The sequence below is a fragment of the Tinamus guttatus genome, unplaced genomic scaffold (assembly GCF_059628265.1).
Source record: "Tinamus guttatus ecotype Peru unplaced genomic scaffold, ASM5962826v1 Tinamus_guttatus_pri_ptg000287l, whole genome shotgun sequence".
Lineage (NCBI taxonomy): Eukaryota > Metazoa > Chordata > Aves > Tinamiformes > Tinamidae > Tinamus > Tinamus guttatus.
Genome location: NW_028288821.1, coordinates 6,393,037 through 6,413,611, shown reverse-complemented (window position 1 = coordinate 6,413,611; position 20,575 = coordinate 6,393,037). Strand labels below are relative to the sequence as shown.

The window sequence follows — 20,575 nt, the reverse complement described above, 5'->3', positions numbered from 1 at the left end:
TTTTTCAAAAGTCTCTCCCCTACCATTGTCTCTGAAGTACTTCCCCAGGGAAGATACAATGCTTGATGATTTCAATACTGAAATACTGTAGTGTTTGTGATTTGACTACAGGTATCAAGGTTGGGTCATGAGGGAGTGCTAGACTGGCCTTTCTAGAATAAAGTCTTGAAAAACTTCTGATGAGCTTTACTTCCTTAGTTTAGTGCTTATCAGTAAAAATACAGCAAAAGTGCTTTTAACGCTCTGCAAGTGTGCGGGCTGCCTATTAAGAGATAAGAGTATTGGAATAGGGCAAGTAGAATATTTGCTCTCTAAAATCCTTGTTTATTAGGCCAAATTGTTGTACGTTTCTGCCTTTAACATCACCAAAAACTGTTTTTTATTATGCTTAGTTCACTTAAATTATTTCAGTAATGCTTATGTTCAGTGTGGTTTTAGAAATGTCATCACATGATACTGGAAATGTAGTCTTTCTTACACAGTCCTGTAATTAAAAAATAGAAATTATCTTGATCAAGAAGCAGTTTACTTGTGTATAGCCATTCTCTTAACCTTAGTACTTATTGTAGGTACTGGTAATACTGGAATGGTACATCTCACTGGTATTGTTTCCTGCACTTAAACTGCTCTCTCAAGTTAGTGTTTCTTCCTTTCTCCAAACTTCTGATGACTTAATGAAGTGGTCCATAAAACACAGTGTATTTCATGTTATTTACATGAAATACATTCCAGTTAGAAAAGAAAATAGGCTGAATTCAGAGAGGAATCAGAAATGAAATCCAATGCTCAGAATAACAATAAGGCTAAATTAATTTCTGTATATCAGTATGTATTATATATTTCAATATCTCTTTTCTTCAAAGAAAGTTCATCTCTTCACTGAAGATTGAAAGAAACAAAAGCCAACAACTGACCAATGGAAAAAGAATTCAGAGCTTAGAATTATAGGCTACCAGTCACTATCCATTTGCCCTTGCAGCATTTTGCAGTAGGAGCATTTGAATTTTGTCTATACCAAGAGTGTTGCTCTATTTTTGAATGGATGTGTTTGAAGTTTGAACTTCTTTGACTTTTAAGTCTGCTGAACTCCTATAGCCAGAACCCTGTTTTTGTGATCTCAGATAGAAAGATGGAACTCCTCACTTACAAGATATTAAAGTAGGCTTTTTTTTCTTAAAAAAGTTGCTGAACTTCGCTTTAAGTGCAGCGAAAACAGCAGAAGGTCAGAACAATGCTTGAGCAATTGCTGCCTTGCAGTTTCTTGTTCAGTATGACTACCTATTTCTTGCGAGTTCTGGATGAAGGGGGTTAAAATACTCTTCATACCTCTGCTTTATGTAACGCAAAATCTGTTTAGCAATAAGCCCTGGGTTGCAACAGCATTTGTTGATAGTCTTCTTCCTGTAGTATGTCAACTGCAGTAGTTACCATTTTCCTCTAACTGATCAAAATCATTGCTGCTTAGTAAATTGTTCTTTTCTTGACCTCACTGTTCAAGTTCTACCTTGTGATTGGTAACAAATCTGAAAACGTTGGTGATTAGTTTTTTCTTTTTTTTGTGAGTTATTTTATAGTCCATGGTGAAGTACTGAAATAAACATAACATGTTTCATACAAAAATTTCATGTAAACTCTTGACGTCGATCTAGCAAATCTTCTGACATCGCAGTATAAAAAGAGTGGTATTCAAAAAGGGTAATCTCCAGTATCCAATACGTATGCAATGAGATGCTCGTCCAGAGGGTGTTTCAAAATGGTAGCCGAGTTAACATTTGGGATTGGCATTTGGAGAATCTTGCTGATTCTAGACTCTCCTAGAATGTGAATCAGAATATTAGTTAAATTTCAAATCTGTATAGTTACCTCCTGAATATTATTGTTCTGTTTCAGATCATTTTGCAACTGTTTCTCCTCTATGTCTCTTTGAATGCAATAATAAGGTTTACAACAATCAGATGAAACTTCCCGAAGAACAGAACACAAAGTTAAAGCTATTTTACAACTCAGTGTGTTGTAATCATAGCCTGGCTACACCAACTTTAGTGCTCTTAGTTATTTTTTTGTAACTGTAAATGCTAATTCTTTAAACTTGGTAACTAAGTTTGTCTCATCTTACACAGCTGCCCTTTGGGAGCTAGGATAACTTGGATGTTACTTTTGTTTTCTGTTTTCCAGCTTCTAAACTGTGAGCTTAGCCTAAGCAGCAGCTTTTAGGATTATTTGTTTTTCATTTGTGGGCAATGAAATCATCATATTTAAACTAAATCTGTATTTTTGCTAAATACCCAGCAATACTCTGTATTTTAACTCATTGTTATAGTTGTGCTTTTTTTTTTTTTTTTGTCATGTAACCAATTTGTATTAATGGAGGTTACTGAAAACAGTTGCTTGCAATTTTCTGTACTATGCTTAAATATTTTAACTCTCAAAACAATCAAAATGATCTCAATTTTTCCTCTACTTACAGCGCTTTATCCAGTATCTTGCGTCCCGAAACACATTGTTCAATCTTAATAACTACCTAGACAAAAGTGCCATGCAGGGTAAGGATCCTTCACTGAAGGAAACAACTTTACTGTTGTGTGTGTGTGTTTCTTTTTCTTTTTTTTTTTTTTTTTTCCTTTTTTCTTCTGTTCAGTGCTAGTAGCTGTGTCACTGCATGCTAAGAGACAAATTATTCCAATATAAAAATGGTATTATGCATTAGTCACCAGAAATCTTAGAAGATGTAAGAAACAGAGAGCGTGAGTTGCTGAGTTACCAGGTTGAGTTCTGGAAACTTATCAATAGCATATGTATTGTGTGTTTACAAGGCTATAAATTAAAGAGCGCTCTTAAGCTGCCTAGAATAAACCTGATGAACATTAGCACACTGATTTATTTTGCCATTGCGTTTTAATGTTTGAGGAGTAAATACAAACTTCTGAGATGTATGGAATAGTAAATGTATGTGCTGTATAGATAATGAAGATTCATTCATATTCCTGAGAGGGTTGCTGGTTACTTGCCCCGGCCTTCATGTGGGTTTTGGGGAACTGCATTTAAGTTAGTGAAGTCTTCAGTGTTTTGTCACAAATATATTTCCAGTGTGATATCTAGAACACGTAGCAAGAGCTGCTTGGTAATTGCATAGTAAGAGAAATGGCCTACAGCATTTAAAAAAAAAAATTTTTTTTTTAGTCTTAGCAAGTTGGGAAGAATGTATCTGTAACATTGCATCTCAAAGTGAAAACAGTGATGCCCAATACTCTGGAATGTACCTGTGTCTATGGAGATTGAAAAATAGATAAGTAAGAGAACAGCACTGGAAAAGGATGTGAAGCCTACTTCTTGAAAACGTCTAACCTAAAAATGCTTCATTTTTAGGCTATGATATGTCTACCTTCATTAGGCGGCATAGCAGATACTTGAATGAAAAAGCACTTTCATATAGACTTGTAGCAGTTGACTTCACCAAAATGAAAAGAGGGTAAGACTGTTAATGCTTCCCCCTGCCTCCTTTCCCCTTGGTATTGGGAGAAAATGCCAATTGTCCTTAAGCTTGTCATGTGCTGGTTGATTATGACCCTGCAATTAATATAATACTGCTGAAGCAACATAATATGCTGAAAGTTCTTGGTAAACAGCAAATCTGTGTTTCCAACTCTGTAGGATAGATGGAGTGATGAGAACCATGAATGCTGAAAAGCTTCTGAAAACCCTTCCAATCATACAGAATCAGCTTGATGCACTCCTTGATTTTGATGTAAGTACGTTACTTGTTAGATAACATTTGTTTTGAGACAAGGTCTTTATTTAATACTAATTTACTATTTCTTTGCTTTCTACACAGGCAAATCCAAATGAACTAACAAATGGTGTTATAAATGCTGCCTTCATGCTACTCTTTAAAGATTCCATTAGACTTTTTGCAGCATACAATGAGGGGATTATTAATCTTTTAGGTATGTGTATGTTTTTTTTTTTTCTGTTTACTCTTTGAACTTTTGTTGGAGCTATTGACAGAAGTAAAAAATGTAAACAGGTTGACTAATTTCGTAACACACTGCTCACATTCACTACCATTAAGTTTAGTCCTTAATAGTCTCGGTGACAAGAAGCTTAGCTCAAGTGTGTGTGTGTGTGTGTATATATATATATATATATATATATATATATATTATATATATATATAATAATCATGTGGGTTGATGTGAACCACTCTGAAATAAAAACAGATAAAAATATCACAAATTTGCAGTGAATACCCTTTGCAATTGTACTGTAAAAGTATTAGTGAGGTATCTTGGTTGGTTTCCTGAAACTCGGATGTTTGCAGGCCTGTCATAGACAGGACCATTACTTATTTTTGTATGTTTAGTGTAGACACGGCATGATTAATTTCTACTTTCCTATACTTTCTTTATTAATTTAGTTTTAGCCAGTTTCTGAATCTACATGAGCACAGTACATAGAAGGGTATAAGCTTCACCCCTACTCCCCACGAGCTTGGTATACTCTTAGCAAAAATTTTACAATGAAGATTTTTTCAAGCAAATTTCTGAATTAATTGTTTTTCTGATCGATTTATTTCCCAGTCCGTTAACCTTGACTTGGTGAAATATCTACAAATATATAGAGCAAAAACATAAGTGTGAAAAGGACTGGCACCTGCATTCTTCCTGTCATTAAGTTTGGGTACCACTTCAGTTGTTCTTATGTCTCTTGGCTATTGTGCCCAAAGCATGATGTTATGGGTCTAAAAATGTAAATAAATTCCAGGAATATTTTCCAACAATAGAATAACTTGCTTTATTGCTAGCTAATCAGTTGACTTAAAAATTTTCCCTCAAATACCTAATTAAACCTCATTCACATCCATGCTTAATAAAGCTTTGCATCATATTCTAGTATATTGAAAGAAGAAAAGCAGTAGTCGTCTTTTCAGCAATTTATTCTAAAATATGAGATAGTCATGACCATTTTGAAAATCAAATAACTTTAATAGTCTACTTTCTCCCTGAAGCTTGTCTCGTGTTAACATTTATAATTCTCTGTCTGAAACTTTTTGCCAGGGAGGCTATTAACTTACAATATATTTCTTTTTATTTATTTTTATTCGCATCCTTAGAAAAATATTTTGATATGAAGAAGAACCAATGCAAAGAAGGCTTGGATATTTACAAAAAATTTCTAGCCAGAATGACCAAATTGTCAGAATTCCTCAAAGTAGCAGAGGTAAATAAATCTACACCTATGCAATGGGTATCACTCGCTCATCTGTTCTGGTACAGTAATACATATTCATAATCATGTAACTTCAAAACAGTTGTCTCTTTGCTTAACTGTACTATATGAAAGCAGTATTTTACAGATTGGGTATTTAAAACTTTGTTTATGGTCATTAAGTGAAGTGATGTTCTAAGGCATCTTTTTATTTGTCAGACAGCATAAACTTTTTTGTCTGAATTTGAGTAATGTGAAATGAATGGACTGATTGTTAGTGTTTTTTATAGCACTCTCTTTTACTTCCTCTTTTTAGGGAAGAAATTCTAAGCAATGGGATTATTTCTAAAACTTCCATTAACCTTTTTTTTTTTTCGCATGAAAAAGATGCAATGTAATGTATTTTAGATTTCTAAGGTATGCTTTTAGCTTAGTGCTATCAATTTAGGAAGTTAGAAATATCCCTTTTTAATATTTTAGTTTCTATGTAAAATTCAGATCTCCCAGTTCGTTTTCATTGCTGCTACATTGCATGTAGTAATGTGTTTTTTTTTTTTCTCTCTCTCTCTTTTTTTTTTTTTTTTAAATAGCAAGTTGGAATTGATCAGGGTGACATTCCAGATCTTACTCAGGTCAGTGTACATTTCATATTGATTTAACCCAATTTGTCCTTTGTTTTTAAAGGTTTGTGTGCATCATAATCGGCCTTCATCTTGGGAATGTGTTCATCCATACATTTCTGCAGGAAGTATTGTTAACTCACAATAGTGCACAAACCAAAGTTTTTCATTCATAAGAATGCTGTGTTTCCAACCTAGCATCAACCTCAAAAGACCAGGGATATTTGGTGTCCTTTTAGTAGTGTTGAAAAACCTGCGTGGTAGAATAGGTGACAATCGGTCAGGAGTGCCATATAGTTTTAGAGTACTTGGTCTGATGAAGTGGGCTTCGTGTGAAACAGTTCCTCTAGTGAGTAAATTTTCGTGATCTGTAATATCTAATTCCATGCTATCTTCATGAAACTAAATTTCAAAGATCAATCATGTAAATATATCTTTTTGAGAAGATTTGCCTGAATTTAATTCCTTGTGTCTTTTTAATATGAAGTTAAATCTGAACACTCCTCGCTTTTCATTTTTGTTCTATGATACAGCTTGCATCTCAAATTGTGTTTGCTTACTGAGTACCAATCTCTAATAACTGCTCTAGCAATTAATTTGGTATTAAAGTTTTTTTTCAAGTACTTCCCAGCCTTTGCACTAGGAAAGAACAATGACTATAGCCAGCAGGATTAGGAGTAGTGATGTTCTCTATTACCGTTAGTACGATGCTAACAGCTACTCAATCTCAGTTGTCTTCTAAATCAGCACTGCCTGTTCAGCTGTTGTCTGTACTATGCTAATGAAATTATACTTATGTCTGAGCTAACATTTTCACAGTTGGTGTTGGCTTCAGTGTAGGGTTTGTGTCCTCTTGGCCTGTTAGCCAGGTCATTATAAGGTTTCTCAAAGCATGAAGCATTTCTTGATTTGCTAAGAATAGGTGACCTTTTTGTTGCCTTTTTTTTTTTTTTCCTCATTTAGTCTGCAGCTCTTGCATCCCTACATTTCTTCCAATGGTTCAGCTATTTTGTTGTATGTGTGTTTAGACATGCAAGCCAACTCTGACCTTCTGTGTATTTTGGCAGTTCAGTGCCACTGTCAGTCAAGTATTCAATGGCACTGAAGAGATGAATAATTGTAAGTCAACTTTGTGTCATTTTAAAACAACTTTCTAAAATTTCGTAATACCAGGCATTCAAAACAGCTTTAGTTTTCAACGAGCTTGTGGTCCAGATGCGAGTTACGATAGGATCATGGACAGGAAATTACAATGGCTATCCTTTGTTCAAATTCAGGTCTGTAATTTGACCATGGTATCTCTGATTATGGTAAATAATACGATATTATGTATATGTATTTTTAAATGCCTAGTTGCTTAGATTTCTGTTGTGTATTTTGTTCAGGGAGAGACAGCTTTCAGAGTTTCTTTAAAGTGTGTGCTTACTTTTATATAACTTTTTCTTTACTGATTCTGACAAATATTCACACTCTTCACTGCCAGGGTTCATTTTCTGTGTTCTTAAAGTGTTCTGAAACTATCACAAGTATCTTAATGTTGTCGTCCTCCCCAATTATTTAGTCATCTTATTTCCCTTTAATTTTTGTCTGAGGTAGTCGTAATCAGTTTCCAAAAACTTAGCAAAATCTTTATTATTTTACCTGGCTGTAAAAGACTTGGAGCTTAGCTGTTCATACAGATGGTGCTATTGTTGCTGATCCTTACCTAGGAAGGACAGTCCTTGATATCCTGGCTGGCAATGACACTGTCTATTTTCTACTAGTTGTTACACTGAATATAGTATACTGAAATGCAGTATTTCAGTTGTTATTGTATTTCACTTTCTCCTCTATGGGTGTCTGTCAGATGTATTTATGGGTGTGTGTGTGTGTTGTTCACTTGTTTGTTTGTTTCTTCTTTTCTAATGTTTTGTTGGATGTGCATAGCAATGAGAGTGTGGAGAAAGACATGCCTTTCAAATTGCCTTTCAACTGGATAATGCAGTTACAAGAAGCTGTTGGTCTCTCCTCTTTTTTTCCCCTCCCCCTTAAACTCCCTAAAATGTAGAACATGTTTTTCCATACAGATAGGTTTTAATGTTATCATGAAAGGAAATAAGAAACCAGAAAACTTTTCCAGGGTTGGAGTACAGTTCCCTGCTACTGAAATAATCTATGTAGTTCCATTATGTAATGTCTACTGCAAACTTGCATTTCTCTTGAGATGTAAAAAGTTTTTTGGGGGTCCTTGGTTTCTTTCTAAAAAAGATCCTTCAAAATGTGGTTCCCTTGGTGGTTTAGCTGTCCAGTTTGTAGGCTCAATTTATTCATGTCCAGTTGTGGTAACAACACTGTCTTCTAGCTTATGTAGCTCTATTTATGGAAAGAAGCATCAACTCAGACCTTTAAGCCAAGCAGTTTTATAGGATTATTCTAATTGCCTTTCTTTGCCTTTCTTTGCATCTCTTGTAGCTTGAATCTGGCTTCATTGAATGTTAGAAGCTGGAATTGCACTTTGTGCTCCAGATGGGGAGTTGCCAAAGCCTTGTCCGATTATTAATTTTGCTCTTTTAGGACATACACTGATCGGGTTTTTAGACAGAAGGGCCAGCAAGGGTAACTTTGTTTTCTCTTTTGAATGACGCTTATCATATTTATGCGACCTACTGAAAGTTGGCAAGTGAATAGAGGTTTAGCGTCTCTGAAACCCTGCCAGTGGATGAGGACTGAGGTGGCAAGTAGATTAAAACTTAAGAGATCTATTTCCTTCATCTGAATCCGCTATAGACTTTAATTCACTCGTTCTATGGAACAGGGCCTATGTAGCTCAAAGACATGAGTAATGTGGCTGAAACAGCAAGGCAGTAAACTCTTTGAACAGTGCCAGCTTAATTGCTTTGCCTTTTGGAGAGTTTATTTTTGTGAGGGTGACTTGGAGAAATATTATTAACTACTAACATGTAATCAAGTTCATTTCAAATTTATTCTGAGCTGTTTTTCCTGGTAGGGAAGAAATAATTTGAAGAGTGGGTACAAATATATGGCAGAAAGGAAGTATGTTGCGATTGGCAGTGTTTTTTTTTTTTTTTTTTTTTTTTTTTTTTTTTTTTTTTTGAACTTAATCAGTTAGTGTTAGTCTCTTTTAAACATGTTCTTTGTTAGCCATCAGTAGTTAAGATTTCTTATGTGTTGAATAGTATCATATCTGTGCTCTCAAAAGACTCTGTAAGCTCTTGTACTGCATTGTTTGCCTAAGGTTCATTTAGACGTCTCAAGTTCCAACTAAAGTCTCAAATGACATCCAAATGCCAGACTGCATGCTAGGCTTAAGTGGAGCGAAGCCTTTTTCTTTTAATCTTTTTCTCATGAGTGATGCTTTCTTGACCAAAAGCAAAAGAAAAATAAAAAGCAGAACAACAGAAACCCTAACTTGTTGTTACTTTCTAATATGTTTTATTCTACCAAAGGCCTTGGTGAAACTGAGTGTATTGTGCAGTTGTGTCTTAAATTGCTGCTCAGTCTGTAGTATTTTGGGAATAAATCCTAGGTCAAACTTTATTCTGCTTTTATGAAAGCAGACATACTCTTGTGGTCAAATGTTTCCAGTGGAAGCCTTTGTGAAGATCTGATAGAAGGAGTTGATGACTTTTTATTGCTATGAGGGGAGGAAGGGAGAGAATGAAAATGCAAACACTTCCTCTTTAATCTAAAGGAATACTGACTGCTTTTATCTAAGCATAATAAACACTGTCTTCCCCACTTCCCACCCCAGTTCAATTTGCATACATAGAAGCAGACATTGAGAATTTTTTTCCTTTAAATTGATAGATGGGAAACTGATCTGTGTGCTAAACAATTATAATGTTTTGTCTAGAAGGAATGTTTTATGAGTGCTTTAACTTTAGGCACCCAGCAGCTTGCTTGAAGCCTTGGAACAGCATTTGGCTTCTCTGGAAGGAAAGAAAACAAAAGAAGTCTCTGCTGCCAGCAGGTGAGCACCAAATGAATGGTAATGATGTATGTTTATGTAGGTTTATGTAAGTTTTGGCTTCTCGTTAAGCTGCTTCTGTGCTCAGCCATTTGAGGTTCTCTTGGGTTTTATCCACTTAAGAGTGAGTCTTTGAGTATAAATGAAGCATAAATTAAGTAAATTTCTAGGAATTTAATCATACTTGATGAGTGGATATCCGTTGTGTTTCTTTGTCAGACTTTTTACTGTGCTGTAATAACAAACTCCTGAGCTGAGGCCTTTGTATTATTCTTTTTTTTTTACCTTCTACCAGTTTGAAACTCACTCTCTCTTGTAAGATTTATAAGCTATTTGTGTTTTGAAATTGCATTTTTTTCTCTCTTTTTAACCCAAAATAGCCTAGTGCTTATCTCTGTTGTCAGTTATAGACCTCCCAAACTCTGAATTTGACCTGTTATAAAAATTTCTAAGCCTCCTCGTCTAAGCTACCCTGGCAATTTTGAGATGTCTTATACTGACAGATATTGCATTATTTTTTCTATTAAGATGAGTATCCCTATGTATGAGTAGCACCTCTGACTTAAGAGATACTTTGTCTAACTTGAGGAAGAAATCAATTCCCTCTCTCAAATGTGGATGAATACTGAGAAGAATATAGGGACCTTCCTGGACGATTGTCTTGCGTGCCTAACTTCTCAAAAGTATCTGAGGATTTGCTTTCCACCGTACTCTGCTAAACTGTTGTGTGTGGGGAAGAACATCCGCATGTGTAGCGGGTTGTTTTTTTGTTTGTTTTTGTTTTGTTTTCCAGTTGTCTGTATAATACATCTGTATAGGATTTCCTTGCCTCCACCACCTGAAGGAATAAAATTCTAGTCTGTATGAGCTTTAAAGTAAAAACTAAGTCGTTACACTCTGCATTTTCCCATACCTAATCACTGAAACTTGGAACATTGCCCCTTTACTGCACTGTTACATTATGTCTCTTTCTGTACAAAAGAGTAAGAACAAAGTCAATAAAGCACTTTATGTTTAAATGTTTTAAAACTTTATGTTTTAAAAGAAGTGATGTGCTAGCTGGGAGTTTTTCTTAATTTAACTTTTCAAAAAATTATTCTTGCTTTTAGAGCTAGTGCCCTATCCAGTGCTGTTTCCACACTTGCCAGCACAGGAATGTCATTTAGCAGGATGGATGAGAAAGAGAAGCAGCAGGCATTAGAGGAGGAACAAGCTAGATTGCAGGCACTAAAGGTACTATATGTTTTAAAAGATTATATTCTGAGGTTTTTTTTGCTAGATGCATGTTAATGCTGAGGTTGGTTTAAGCTAAGGTGTATGGGAGGACTCAGCCTTGAGAGGCAAAAAATAAACTCCGTAGATGTGGTGGTTGTCAATATATGCCAACCCTTCCACCCAGGAGCATGATTTGAAAACCTGGTATCTGAAATGGGTCGTTTGTGTCCTCCTTTTCGGGAAATGGGATTCTATATCTCAAGGATTAATGAAATGGGTATACAAGAGTTCTAGTTTTCATTGCAGTGGTTGAGCATATCATGTTGCTACCACGGGACTGTTTATTATTAGATGAGATTTCCCCCTTGCTCTTCTTTAGCCATGTGGCTCGTAATGAGAACGCAAGTTATTTTTCCTCTTAAGATCTTGATCCTGTTCCTTCTGTATTTTACCAATTTATCACTGTTTCCTGAGGAAGTGTACAGTATAATCTAGAACAAGAATAGATACTTTTTCTTTCACTGAAAGCTGAATCATGACTGAAGAGTTAATGAATTAATGAAATAGAATTTCAAACTGTATGTCTTATCTTTCAGGAGCAACGATTAAGAGAGATTTCTGTGGTATCAAACTCCACTTCCACATCAGCATCTCCAAGCACCTTATCAGGAAAAAGTGTGAATACCACTGCAGCTGTTGACCTTTTTGCAGCACCAGCACCCACAACAAATAGGTGAGGGAGCATTTGCTTTCTGAAGCAAGCCTAAGTGACACTGACCAGGTAGCTCTGCAGTCAAGTGCTCTCCAAATCCTCATTATGGGAAATACTCTTCACAAATAACCTTTTGCTGATGATTTCCAGGTGTCTTCACAGGGGTTTTAATCTTGCTCATTAAGAAGTGTGTAATTACTTGGTTTTGTTCTGTATCTTTATTCTTATTTGGCTTCTACTAAAAAGAAAAAAAGTGAGGTTTGCATGAGTTTGTGTATAGCACAAGAATACGATGCCTTTATGCATCTTTGTGTTCCCCTCTCTCTTTCTCTGCAGCATGCCCAACCTCTCTAGTGATCTTTTTGATCTTCAGCCTACGTTTGTTCCAACTGTACAGAGTACTCCAGCTATAGCAACATCAGCAAGCAGTGCATGGGGAGGTAAGCACATACAGGGATCTTTACTGTTTAAATGATGGGTGAATTCTTAAAATACAAGAAAAATATCTCATAATAAAACACATGTTCATGCTTAACTGAATCTGCAACTTAAACCTTAATTACTCTGTGTCCAAATATTCTTATCCTTGATAGAGTATAAAACAAGTAATATGAGAGCTCTGGCCAGATATTCCAGCGCTTTTATGTATTTTTTTAAAAAATGCATTAGAGATAGATGCAATGCATGGAATGAAGGAGGTATTCCACAAAGGGGAGGAGAAGAGTAATAGCCAAAAAGGAAAGTTCAAGTATGTTGACAAATATAGATGGTGCAGATGCAGCTGAAAAGATGATGCTGTATTAGTTTTTATTTTGAATTAAGAGATTTAATGCATTTTTCATTAAAAATATTTTTGTAACTTCATGCTCCTATTGCAAAGCTGTTTCTGGTTTCATGGGGATGGCATTCTGTATGTCTTCACTCATTCCTCCAAAGAATAATCAGGATGGGTATTAAAATACACCTTAATCTGAAATAAGGCAAGGGTAACACTGTTACAAGTATTAGTATTTTAATAGGTGAATCTAATATGCTTAAGTGCTATTTAAGACATATTCCTAAAGCCTAAAAAGTAATTCCTGACTGTTCTTCTTACTGATAAATTTTCTGGTCTTTTCCCCTTCCTACCTCATGCCTCTATTAAAATTTTGCTTTCTCTAAATAGTGAACTGTTAAGTTCTTCATTTAAAACTAAACTTTGTTTTGTAATTGGGCTGGTCATAGGTGAAAAATCCACTGCTTAACTTCTAATTTTAGAAATTCTCATGTACAGTCATTTCAATCTATTTTTCTCTGCTACTTGTATTCTCTATTTTCTTTCCTTTACTTCTGCTTCATCTGAAAGGTCCTTTCTCGTCCTCAAATGGTTTTGTTGGTTCTCCACCTCATCTGGACATCTTTGACATGAAGCCAGTTGAAGAAGCTGTAAAATCTGTCACTCCTTTCATCAGTTCTACATTTTCCTCCAAACAAACAGTGGAATTGTTCAGTGGTAAAAAGCAAAACCAAAAAAAAGTTAATTTATTTCCAGTGGGAGATAACACTACTGATAAAGAAACTGTGGTGTATAGTCTTTGTGCTTTGAATCGACATCCAGTGTTTGCTAGCGAGGGCAAATAGTTTGTTAGTACTTGATGTATTAGCAAAAATGTGTTTCACTAAAGTTTTATTTCTGGAGTTTAAAGAATCCTTTATCTTGTTTGTCTTGCCCAAGCTAGGCATCCTTAGGGCTTCTATCTCAGATTTTTTTTTCTTTTTTTTTGTTGATTTCTGTTAAACTGTGTGTGTGGTGGTGTGTTTTTTTTTTTGTTGGTTTTTTTTTTGTTTTTTTGCGCGATAGGCAGTTCCAGAGTTAACTGACACTTTTCAGATTTGCTGAGTAGTTGTTTCCTGTTCCTTAATTCTTAAATTATAGTTGCAGACTTGATTTTTTTTTTCCCTTCCTTTTCTCTGTTAATCTGATCTTATTTTCTTCCTTTTTTCATGAAGATGACTTTAGTGGTCATAAACCTGCATATACCTCTGTGTATCATCCTCTTGCTGTTGATGGTAATTTCATTTTTAACATTTTGGCTTCACTGTAATGAGTGATATCTACTCAATGGCTGTACCTGATTTACCCTGAAATTTTTGTTTAGGGTTTCCTCTTCATTCAGCTCCTCCGAGTACCACCTCTTCATCAATTAATGCAGACTTTGATGCTGTTTTTGGTGGAAAATCTACTGCACCAGAGTACAGGCCTACTAATGGTAAAAATAAAATCTACTTTGTAACTAACTTAAGTTCTGCGGGATACAGTTGCCCAATCCTAGTTGCTGTTACAATGCTGAAATAACTAAATCCATTTGTAAGCTCAGTAACATAGGATTGATAATAGACAATCAGTTTAATTTCAGTTACTTGATTTTAAAATTTGCTCTTATTATACAGTAGAACACTAATCACTCTTTCTCTTTTTTTCTGGGGGAATAAACTTCAAATATGGCCCATCGGGTATTTTTTTAATGGGTAAGACTGTTTTTCTTTCTCTAATGCATATGATGTCAGTGTTTTCTCTTGATACATGATAAGTTCCCCCTAAGTTTGTTGAGAAGCATTGTACTTGTTAATAAAATGCAAAGCTAGTTAGGTATGTGCTTTGCATAAAGAATCTTTTTGCTGGTTGACACTATTTTGCCTCAGAGTTTTTGTGAATGTATAGCAAAAGAACTCTTGTGAACATTCAAGTTACTAGCAGCATTGTGAACCTGGGACTATATTTCTTACAAGAAATTACACTTTGAAATTGCCTTGAGTAACTTTTTTTCCTGGAGTTTTAGTAGGGGGTTTAGCTTATTTTCAAAATCTCACCCTTTACTGCTGAAGTAAAATTGGACAATGTGCTCAAAAACAGTACTCTAGAAAGAATGAGAGGTTAAACTATGCTTCTGCGTAAGTCTTAAACTTCTGATATGTTGATCTTCCACATATGAATAGTCAAAAAAAACTACTAATAATGTTATATAAGGAAGATATCTCTCTGGCTTATGGTTTTCTTTCAATAGATGTGTTGTTCTGTTCTGATAACAGCTCTTTTTTTAAAATGTTCCTGCTTTTATGTCTTGGTTTAGCTTTCACTCTTCTAGATGAGGTATTGCAACCTACAGTACCACCACAAAGTCAAAGAAATGTTTTGGCCACTCAGCAAAGTGGAAAAATTTTGGCAAATGATCTTGATTCTTCACTTGCTAATCTTGTGGGAAGTAAGTCAGGAGCTTTAAAATTTTATATTCAAATTTGCTACTGAAAAGATTCCTCCTGCTTCACAAAATTAAATATATTTGGCAATTTTATGTGAGTATTTATTTCCTTTCTCTCCCCAGATCTTGGCTTTGGAGGAACTCCACCCAAAAAGTAAGTGAATATATCTATGTAATAGTCTCAAATGGCTGATAACATGTGATACATTTTACCGTCACTGACATAGCAAGATTCTTGGCTCTGGAAAGTAAGCTGCTGTCAAGGACAGTGTTGAAACAATGCGTTCTTATGGTCAGTTATCATAACACAGGCAAACTTAACATTTGAAGTAGTATGCTTTAGTCTTTCAGTTTCAGTATTTTTATTTAAATATTTCTGTGAGCAGCCCATAAAAATATCTTGCAGTTATAGTAAAAACTCCTCTGAGTCATTATGCTGTGAAATAGGTGATAGCGAGTTTACTTTTAATATCAAACAGAACTCCAGAATTTCATACTCATTGGAGTAGAGATGCAAGCAGTTATTGAAGTAGATCTTGAATATTTCTACCACCTATAGATTTCAACTACCTACATCTATTACAGAGCATGCCTTTTTTTTTTTTCTCCCCCCACCACCTCCTATTTTCCAGCATGTCATTGATACTGTTTATCTGCTGGCCCTATATGAAAACTAATATAATTTTTGCTTTAGATCAGATATGCAGTGGACCCAGCCTACAGAGAAAAAACTTACTGGTGGAACAAACTGGCAAGCGAAAACAAGCACATCAACCACATGGAATCCTACTCCCTTATCCACTATTCCACATATGGTAAATTTTGTGCCGTTGAAATCATACTTGTTACTAGCAAATGCTATTTTTTCTTCATGAATTAAATTAAAAGGAGTAGCAAACGTTGATATGGACAAGACTGAGTAAAAACTGCTTGTAAAGCCATTTCACAAAGTGAATGAGATGGAAATATTAGTATACTCTTTCACAGTAAACATTTATTGTGATAGATCTGAATTCATGAGGGGTTTATTTTTTTGTTTTAAATGAAAGAAATGACTTCTGCCCCCAACACAAAGATGCAACTTAATAATTCTCAGAACCTATTTCAAGGCCAAGTGACTGAGGTTCCTTTTGGATTTTTGTTCCCTCTTCTGTTCATTACATGGAATGCTACTGCATTTTAACCCTTTCAAGCCACCTTACTTAAGAGCTCAGATAGCCCTTCAAATTTCTGATCATGTTTACCAGTAACTTCATCACACTTTGGACACCGTACCAAATACTGGGTAAAAGTTACGGAGTTAGTTAATCTGGAGAATGTGGTAGGTGTATGTGTGGGGTTTGTTTGTTTGTTTTTCCAAAGGTATGTTTGTAGGCAGCTGACTTGTATGCTATGCTTTGTAAGAGCTTTTCCCTTTTTTCCCCTCTTTCTGTTCACATACTTGTACAAATGCCACTCACTTCCACTTCCATCCAAACCAGCTGTATTTCAGAATGTTTACCTCAGCTTTATGTACAACTGTAGTAATTGTGATGTTTCATATGAATTTGGGACAGCTGTCTGACTTTTTTTCCAGTGTGAATAATTTTATCCTAAATCTTTTTCTTTTTTCTCCAGATTATATGGGTATGCTCAGTCAAAGTTCACAAAGCTAAATTGGCTATTAAATCCAAATGTGAACTTGAAATGGAAGCCAAATAGATTTGGACTAGAGAGTACCTCAGTTTAGTACTTGTGTGATTTCAGATGGTAATTAGTGTGAGATTTGAGACCATAAAAATCTTTCTATCCCTTCTCAGCCATGTTATGTTAGAGTGCTGATATATTCTGCTTTGGGGATGGTGCTTCTCTGTGGGATACCGTAACACGTTCTTCACTGTATGTTTGGGTTATATGTGGTAGACTCCTTTCTCATGTTTGTCTCATGCTTTTTGACTTAAGCTTATGTTTGAGTGCTTTATATCATGTATCAGCATGCTTGTTTGCTGCGAAGTTGGACAATTAACAATGCAGAGAACTCCCTCTCTTAGGAGCTGTTTTTGAAGTCAGTGTCCCAGCAGATGGGATGGCCCAAGTGTCCTGATTTGGTGTGTGGCATTCAGAAACTGTAGTAATCATCAGTCTTGCATATAATCTTTCATAGTCAAGTACTTTAACCAGCACTTCCATGGTTTTTGTTTAATGTAATTAATTTAGCACTAATTAATAATGCATGGCAATATATGCTGAATCATCATTGTGTCTCTAAACATAACCTGGTATAAGTTAACCTATAATCTGGGTTAAAATGCTTTGTTTTTCTTGGTCTTTTTTTTTTTTTTTTTTGGTGTTGTGATATATTGCAGACATCAGAATTGAGTTTGGTATGTGAGCCATATTTTGGCTGACTACATACTCATTGCTATTCATTTCTTGGGCTGACTAATCACTGGATTTTTTTTTCCCTGTACTGTTCTTGCACATAATAGGACGAAGGACTATTGCATGCCTTCCAAAAAGCTTCTTGTCCAAATGTTCATGAAAGCAATGTTCTCAAATATAGTTACATTTGGTTTTTTTTTTTTTTAAAAAAAAAAAAAAAAGTTTTTTTTGTTGTAAATATGGTAAATTTTAGCCCTTAGGTAGGAAGCCTATCCAAGTTACCAGGCACAGTTGCTAATGTTACTGTCCTTCTACTGCCCTTTTTTTTTTTTTTTTTTTTTTCTCCTCTCTGTCTTCTGCTTGAATTGTTCTAATTAGTGGCTTTAGTGTAGTTGTACATAATCTTGGTGCTGGACTTTAGTCTATCCCTTGGTTAGAATTTCAGTTTGACCTCTTAAATATTTTTCTGTCCTTACTCCTTTTGCCCTGCCAGAATGGAGTACATTATCCTGGATATGTAAGTCAATTTCTTGTAAATGTTAGCTGTTTAGACTATTAAAATAATTTGAATGGTTTTGTGCAAGTTATTAGTATGCATGAACTTATCCACGAGACGTTTTTTTCTTCCTTTATGATTGAAGGTACCCGCTCCTATTGCGTACCCAGTGACCACACCTCAAGTGCCTGTATACGGAATGGTAAGAAACTTGTCTCTCTTGTACTCCAGAAAACCTTTTTTAACTTCAGTCATGACAAGCATTACTATGTTTGAATTGTCCTGTAACTTGTGTATTGTTTCATAAACTTAATATTGTGTGAAATTGAATAGCACTTTTACATTGTACATCGGAAGACGTTCTAAATTTTTATATAGCAAATTTACTTTAAAGCCATGATTTAAACAACTCTCTATATATGTTTTTTATTTGCTACTGTGCTTATAACCAAAAAAAAAAAATGCAGCTTCTAGAATTAAGTGGACTTGTATATACTACTTGTCTAACACCTATTTCTGTTTTCCTTGTAGGTACCTCCTCAGATTGGAGCTGCTCCTTTGATGGCACCCCAGTCAATGATGTATACGCAGCCTGGTCTAAGGCCAACAAACCCTTTTGCGCCTGTTTCTGGAACTCAGGTGAATTGTTCATTTCAATCTTAGGCTCATATTGGAACTTCAGTCTTAGAAGAAACCAAGTATCTTCTTTGATGGGTTATTAGCATCAATTTCTGTTTCTGAGAAAGTGAAGGGTTCCTCAGACAGGGGCAGCAGCAGGCTGTTGCAGGTGAGAAAATGATGAAAGCGTGCAGAAGAAGCAAGGGAGAAAGCACAACTGGAGAGCAGCATATCAGAAACATAACACAACACTGGACTGATCTTAAGAAAATGGGAGCAGAGAATGAATGAACTTAAAGGCTTCTGATGGCAATATCTTGATACCTGGTTCAGTTATACTGGCTGTGGCAGTTGTAAAAGGTTTCTGGAGGGTTATGAAGTAAAGAGAGGTGCTTGAGACTCCTGTCACCTAGATATATCTAGATATGTTGTTCTTAGTGCTTTTTCAGATTTGTAGGGAGGCTGAGGGAGACTTCCATTTTATTTTGAGAAATCACTTGCATGGTTTCTCAGTGATTTAGAGGTATGAATCTGTGTGTTATGAAAGTGGCATTAACAATATGTAATCTCTACTTTACAGATACAGTTTATGTAAAGCCGCCAAAGCAACAAGGTGTGTGAACAACCAAATACTGGTAAAAAAAAGAAAAGACTGAAGTTTCATTTTTCCCATGGTGTATTTTTGAACAGGGCAACTGTTTCTTCCCTGTATAATGTAATATTAATTTGAATTGCAATGCTTTAGAGATTCTTGTTTATAACAGTCATTTGTGGTATGAAATCATGTTTGTTCACTGGTTTTTAGACTGTTCAGTAGGAAACTGTAATCTTTGAGGTCAACTCAGCTTTGAAGATGAGAATCCAACTCGCACCTTCTGAGAAGAGGGTTATGTGATTGCTTTGCAATCTTATTCATCAGTGGATTGCCTGTAGGAAGTTAACTGAGAATGTCATAAATCCTATTTATTTTTCTCCATAAATTCTGTGGCTGTTTTAACCAAGACACAACTTAAATGAAGTCGAGCAATAAAATTTCCATATGCTCTAATAAATACTCTGATAGAGTAATGCTTGCATTATCATAAAGCCAATATTGTATGAAATCAGACAGCTTTTTTCACATTAGCATAGCTTATAATAATTCATAAACTCTATAATGTGAGTTTTAAATGCTGTGAATGAACAAGAAATATATGTGTATATTTTATATATATATATATGATGAAAATAATAAATTGCTCCATTGGCATAATGTCAGTGTTAATTGAAAGTGCTAATTGAAAGGGCCACGCTCTGGCATGGGTTAAAGGTCTTGTCTCAAGAGCAGGGAAAGAAGTATGTAGTGACTTTGTTACAGTGAAAGTGTGCACCCCAACAGCAGCAGACTGGAGCCATTAGAAAATCTTGTTGCTAGCTGCAAAAGAGCTAAGAGATGTGACTTCTTTTAAAGTTCATTTCATTAGTTCAGAAAAAGCAAGCTTTGCAATAGTGATGACGTTCCAGAACTAGCAGCTGCATTAAAGTTGTCCCAGACATAGGGATTAGCTTGTACTTCTTTTCTGAAACAAGAACCTATTTGCAAACCACAATTATTTTAAATGTGTAAATATGTGCAAACTTCTAAATATTTTTCTTTAATGCTACAGTATGTTTTCTTTCTTCTGTAGTATTTTTAAGATGATTATGCTGTAAGAAGAAATCCAGAGTTTTTTTGAGAGGAAAAACTTGTGAATCAACTAATCTGTGAAGTATGCTGGTGGGTTAGAGACACAGGCTTTTGATGCATCTGTCATATTAAACAATCTTCTTCCAAAATTTAGGTTGGTTATGAAAATGCCTTACCTTGTATCTTTAAAACCCCAATAAAATGTGATAGCACTTAAAGAAAAGTTAATAATGAGTAAATGGAATCAGAAACTTTTCTCCAGCTTGGTGGCAGAATGCAATAAAAAGCTCTCCAGTAATGTGGCTTCCATGGATGATTAACATTAGAATTGGGATTTTCAAAAACAAAATATATTTTACTGTTATGGACCTCCAGACTAGTATGGCTTTTATCTTTTGGTAGTGCTATATTTGTAAGGCATCTCTGAATCTTACTACAAATGCAGAGGCCTGAAAACCTTGTCCAATAGAGAACTT

At 35.2% G+C, this 20,575-nt stretch overlaps 1 protein-coding gene across 2 annotated transcripts in view; it reads left to right on the top strand.

Annotated features, from left to right (window-relative positions):
• The window catches only part of LOC104565965 (prefoldin subunit 3), a 40,941-nt gene that overhangs the window by 8,116 nt on the left and 12,250 nt on the right, over positions 1–20,575 (top strand). The window contains exons 3-21 of one of the 2 annotated variants that reach the window (XM_088527573.1): positions 2,468–2,543; positions 3,367–3,469; positions 3,652–3,745; positions 3,833–3,944; positions 5,111–5,217; positions 5,796–5,837; positions 9,710–9,795; positions 10,902–11,025; positions 11,604–11,740; positions 12,056–12,159; positions 13,065–13,211; positions 13,709–13,768; positions 13,858–13,968; positions 14,845–14,961; positions 15,082–15,112; positions 15,653–15,773; positions 17,961–18,017; positions 18,347–18,454; positions 19,014–19,351. In XM_088527573.1, the coding sequence (XP_088383699.1) occupies positions 2,468–2,543; positions 3,367–3,469; positions 3,652–3,745; positions 3,833–3,944; positions 5,111–5,217; positions 5,796–5,837; positions 9,710–9,795; positions 10,902–11,025; positions 11,604–11,740; positions 12,056–12,159; positions 13,065–13,211; positions 13,709–13,768; positions 13,858–13,968; positions 14,845–14,961; positions 15,082–15,112; positions 15,653–15,773; positions 17,961–18,017; positions 18,347–18,454; positions 19,014–19,028 (1,752 nt within the window). In that variant the 3' untranslated portion in view covers positions 19,029–19,351. Of the gene's footprint in view, positions 1–2,467; positions 2,544–3,366; positions 3,470–3,651; positions 3,746–3,832; positions 3,945–5,110; positions 5,218–5,795; positions 5,838–9,709; positions 9,796–10,901; positions 11,026–11,603; positions 11,741–12,055; positions 12,160–13,064; positions 13,212–13,708; positions 13,769–13,857; positions 13,969–14,844; positions 14,962–15,081; positions 15,113–15,652; positions 15,774–17,960; positions 18,018–18,346; positions 18,455–19,013; positions 19,352–20,575 lie in introns of those variants that run through there. The other variant, XM_088527576.1, reaches the window with a different exon arrangement.